Consider the following 5,449-nt stretch of genomic DNA (forward strand, 5'->3'; position numbering starts at 1 on the left):
ATATCTACAATTTAGCCAATGATTCTTAAACGTTGTACTTATTTACTATAAACATTTTTGCATGTTTTTTGAATTCTGATCTTGAATTATTTAGTAGCTTCAGGTCATGAGGAAATTTAGAAAAAATAAAATCTAATTTTGGCACTCCTTTTCATGTCGCCGAAGCTTCGAAAATGAATTTACTTTGAGAGTCGAAATTTATAAAACTTTCTGTCACCAAACCATAGTATATCACTTGTTGAATCTTCACGTTGTTTGGATATAGCTCTACAAAGAGTTATATGCGCACAATCACCACTGATTTTGATTTCATAGACTAGAGAGAAAGCAGGGAGTTAACACTAACTACTGGTTGCTCTGGTTTGATTAACTAATGGGAATTTACTTTCACTCTTATAACGCAACTACGACCCTAAAGTGCGGAACGGGATTTTTCGGCAACGGGACTCGAACCACGAACCCTCGAATTCACACTCCGTGCATGCTAAACATTCGCAACGCCCTGTATCTATACCCTTAATTTATATCTTAATATCTGTGTTCTGGAGTATGTAATGAAAGTTGCCTTACACTTGCTACTGTGTCTATAAATGTTAATTGTTATCGCATCAGCGTGTATATGCTAGAGAAGCAAAACAACAGTAAACGTGAACGGGATTCAGAATTTGTTATTTGTGCCTTTAAGAACGGATACAAATCACGTGTATTTTCTTATTTGTATTCTGTGCAGTTTTAATTGTTCTTATTTTATATATTTCTTGTACACACACCTCGAAGGAAAAAACAAACAAACAATCATATAAACCTATTATATAGTTCTTTATCGTTAAGCACAAAACTACACAGTGGGTCACCTGTGCTCTGCCCTCCGCGGATATAAAAACCAAATTTTTAGCGTTGGTTCATTGTTAAGCACAAAGCTACACAATGGGCTATTTGTGCTCTGCCCACCATGGGTATCGTAATTCGATTTTAAGGGTTGAAAGCACGCAGACTTACCGTTAAATTACGTTTCATTGAAACTTGTGATAAAAGGCTGAAATGCGGTGAAAGCAAAAATACGATCAAACGTATTGGAAAAGAATTTCCTGTTCTTTTACGATGAAATTTCCAACAGTGGTTTACATCAAACTCAGGGAACTATCAGGCACTCATATTGATGGGTTTGTTTTGAAACACGAGCAAAGCTACACGAAGGCTATCTGCGCTAGCCGTCCCTAATTTAGCAGTGTAAAACTAGAGGGAAGACGGCTAATCAACACTACTCTTTACCATCGAATAGTGAAATTAACCGTTATATTATAACAACCCCACGGCTGAAAAGGTGAGTATGATCGGTGGCGGGATTCGATCCCGTGACCCACAGAATGCGAGTGCCCTAAGCTCCAGACCATGCCAAGCTTATTTAATGTCAAAGAAGAAGTGAAAAAATGAAAACCCTAAAAGGCAAACTTTACAACTTATCTGATATACGCATGAAGAGTAGATTAGTAGTTGTATTTTATTCTCCGCGACAGGGCATCAATGTCTTAAAAGAGAGACTTGACTTACTTTTAGGTCTTAACTACAAATCTTAAGAAACAAAATAGTTGGGATTTTTTTGTGTTAGAGCAAAGGCTCCTTATGTACTTTGTAAACAACTTGTGAGATATGATGTATCTATCTGTAGTTGTTTCTTACAGAGGGTTAACGGTTCTCTTGTCATTCGTACAGACATTATACGACACCTATGTGTTTAGTGGATAATCATTACTCTTTAACACGTTACACTGTGTTCAGGGACTTGGCGAGGGGTGTCGCAAAAGGTGATAAGATGCATAATTGGATCACTTGAATGCTATATGTAAATAAAGAGAAACACAATGCGTTCAAACCACTGCATACTTTCTAGAAATTCCCATTTTGTCGACACATTTCAGCCAAGTACCCGCCCTCCTTCCCAAATATAGGGACTTCGCTGATTGAACATATAGCACAGACTGAGCAAGGTTCGTTTTGAAATGTATCAGAAAGAATCATAACAGTCAGTTATGTACCATTACTTTCAATGGAAAGATGTCGAATGACTTTGCTTTGAGCCTGTTTGTTAAGCCTCTTTTTTTTTCTTATGTGGTACGTGATGTGTTTCATGCGAAGATAGCAAAGGACCTTAAATCGGAAACTATAACGACGAATAAACCTGTATACCAACTCAGTCAACCATTTCATAAAATGTCACATTGCAACTTTTCTCGTTTGGTCCACAAACAACCAGAGAAATAATTTTCATCAATACATGCATTTATTGAACCTTATTTTTTTTTTTCCCTTTTAAAAGAACTTCATAATAGGCATTTTCGTCATTTACAAAAAAACAAAAAAACAAAAAATCACATATAACATACTGTTTAAGTGGAATTGATTACACAGGGTGTACAAACATCATGCTCTGAGTAAAAAGAAAAAAAATTACTCTTTTTTTTGTTTGTTTGTTTGTGGTATATGAGTGCTGAAAGTCTTTTCAATCGTAACATAATATTTAGGATTCCTCCGACTCTACACAGGGATCAGATCATTGGGATCAATGACTCCGAAGTTCTTGTTGAGCTTGTAGTACTCCTCGGACTTGTCGCAAGAGATAGCAGCGTCTGGATCAGAACAGGTCATGGTAGCCTGGTTGAAGACGGTCAGGTTTCCACATAGGAAACTGAAGTGCCTCTTGGGTGGTAAGCACACGTGAAATACCTTACACTTATTGGAAATATCAGCGTAATAACCATAGATTCTGTCTTGGCACGAAAAAGAAGTGTCCAACTCGCCCACCAGGAGATCTACACCCGCAGGTAGATTGAAGGCAGACTGGCGTCTGACACGCTAAATATTTACAATTTGAGTGGTTAATACACTGTGTTATGTAAAAAAACTTGAAATAGAAATGAAAATCATGAACATACAAGATATGAAAGGATATTAATGTCACATGGTACTAATTCTTTTGTTTCTTTTGAATTTCGCGCAAAGCTACACGAGGGCTATCTGCGCTAGCCGTCCCTAATTTAGCAGTGTAAGACTAGAGGGAAGGCAGCTAGTCATCACCACCCACCGCCAACTCCTGGGCTACTCTTTTACCAACGAATAGTGGGATTGACCGTCACATTATAACGCCCCAACGGCTGAAAGGGCGAGCATGTTTGGTGTAAAGGGGATTCGAACCCGCAACCCTCAGATTGCGAGTCGAGCGCCCTAACCACCTGGCCATGCCGGGCCATGTTGGTAGGTAAACTGTAAATAATTGGCTAGAACTTTCATATGGAGATAAAGAAAACATAATAAAACAGGTGTTAATTAAGCTTTCTGTAAAACATGTTTAGGGTGTAATTAGGTCAACTAATCTGGTTCCGATAGTAGTTGAAAGAGAACTTACCATGTGATTTGCAGCACTTGCAACAACAACGCAGACAGCTAGAAAAAAAATTAAAATCACAACGGTGTCTCCTTTTAAGGAAACAAGAAAATGTCAACGAAATACACTGAGAGAATGTGTTACTTAAATAGAAGAGGGTTAGACGTGTAAGGAAATTATATAACAACGCAGACAGCTAGAAAAATAATTTAAAATCACAACGGTGTCTCCTTTTAAGGAAACAAGAAAATGTCAACGAAATACACTGAGAGAATGTTACTTAAATAGAAGAGGGTTAGACGTGTAAGGAAATTATATAACAACGCAGACAGCTAGAAAAAAATCACAACGGTCTCTCCTTTTAAGAAAACAAGAAAATTTCAACGAAATACATTGAGAGAATGTGTTACTTAAATAGAAGAGGGTTAGACGTGTAAGGAAATTATCGTTAAACGTAGGAGAGAATTTGTAAAAATCATTGAAAGTTAAGATGCGAGGTGTAGTGTATTTTGTTGAGCTTCAGTAGTAGTTTCTATAATGCACGAATTGAAAAATTGTTTGTGTTTGTCCTACTTTTATGCATCTTTCAAAGCATTTTGTGAAATATTTGAATAAAGTTTTATTGTTGGTTTAAGAAAAGTAATTTGCAAATTGATTTAATGAATTATATGAAAAAAAATGAGAGCAAAGAATTAGTAAAAGTAAACTCAGTCTTAGCGTTTTGATTTTCAACTGATATTTATATTAAAATTCTTATAACTTGATATTATTGTAGTTGTAGTTTATAAGTACACAAAATAACTCCTTTTTACAGAGAAGTATATTAGGATAGTTTTGGATTTTCGAACTTCAAGAAGTAAATTGGTGCTACAGATAAAGTGGGTCTAGCATTGAAAAAGCAACTTACCCAACAGGAATACACCTTTCATAATGACGATTTCTAAAACGAAACAAGAAAGCTTTGCCTCAATTGGTTGAAAATCTTACGAGCTTGTGAGAAAGCTCATGTTTTAGTTAAATTAAAATATTAATTAGTGAAACTGAAATATGTTACTTTAAAAAAAGGTCATAATCACCAAAAATTGTTTTAATTTGTATGAATATTAAAAAAAAACAGTACAGACTGGAATTGTAGTGTCTGGGAAACACTGGGTCTTTAAAAGGAGTTACGAATTCTAAAAATAATATACAGTTGAATACAAGACATGAGAAGAAAAACTGCAAAATCTTTATTTGAAAGAGTCATTTATTTACATCCGTTCTCTTACCTCAGTTATTTAAAACCTGCAGTCAGCGCCTCCTAGGGAAGATTCAATATTTTCCTTGTTCATTTTGCCCTTTTATACCAAATTTGAGTTCTTTGATGGCTTCAAGGATATTACTGAAGAAGATATGTAGGTTAGGAGGTGTGTCTTGAGCATTACGGAAAAAATCAAACATTTTAAATTATTCTACGTCATCAGGTCAAGGGTCAAGCAGATGATCCTACTAGGTGAACAAGTTTCTTTTTCGTGTTAGAAACAGACAGAGTTGTTGGATAAGTAACTTAGATGCAAAACAAAATCGTAAACCTGTTCACCTAGGGTTACTAGTTAGCAATAAATACGTAATTTATAAATGGCGTTTATTAGCTTGTAACACATTCGTTTGGCGAGATATTTAGAAACTAACGAAGGGTTGAGCTGTAGTTATGGAAACAAGACAGATTCTTGACTGCTGCTGTTAAATTTCAATTATGTAGCATTTCGAAAATTTGGTACTAACTTTTGTGTTCTAGACACCTTCAAATATCCCTTGCCCTCACGCACCTTCATTTGTGACTCGCAGTGTCAGTACTAGTTTTGTACTAAAACCTAAAATACAGTGTTTTGACATATAAAATATAAAGTTCTCTTTGTTGAAAACTAGCGTGTGGACTTTTTATACAAATGTTTTTTTTTATGATTCAGAGGCTAGAGTGCTGGACTGTGGATCTGCAGCTCCGTGATACGTTATAATTGTTTGTTTTTTGAATTTCGCGCAAAGCTACACGAGGGGTATCTGCGCTAGCAGTCCCTAATTTAGCAT

At 35.9% G+C, this 5,449-nt stretch overlaps 1 protein-coding gene across 1 annotated transcript; it reads right to left on the bottom strand.

Moving 5' to 3' along the window:
- Window positions 1–2,334: 2,334 nt before the first annotated feature.
- LOC111087975 lies at window positions 2,335–4,696 on the bottom strand. The gene is made up of 4 exons (XM_022396576.1): window positions 4,651–4,696; window positions 4,290–4,322; window positions 3,404–3,441; window positions 2,335–2,853 (listed from the first exon to the last, which is right to left on the bottom strand). Exons 2-4 carry the CDS (start codon window positions 4,309–4,311, stop codon window positions 2,536–2,538), a joined length of 378 nt encoding a protein of 125 aa, XP_022252284.1. The 5' UTR covers window positions 4,312–4,322; window positions 4,651–4,696; the 3' UTR covers window positions 2,335–2,535.
- Between the last annotated feature and the right edge of the window lie 753 nt (window positions 4,697–5,449).

This window comes from Limulus polyphemus, unplaced genomic scaffold (genome assembly GCF_000517525.1).
Source record: "Limulus polyphemus unplaced genomic scaffold, Limulus_polyphemus-2.1.2 Scaffold2934, whole genome shotgun sequence".
In the NCBI taxonomy this organism is placed as follows: Eukaryota; Metazoa; Arthropoda; class Merostomata; order Xiphosura; family Limulidae; genus Limulus; species Limulus polyphemus.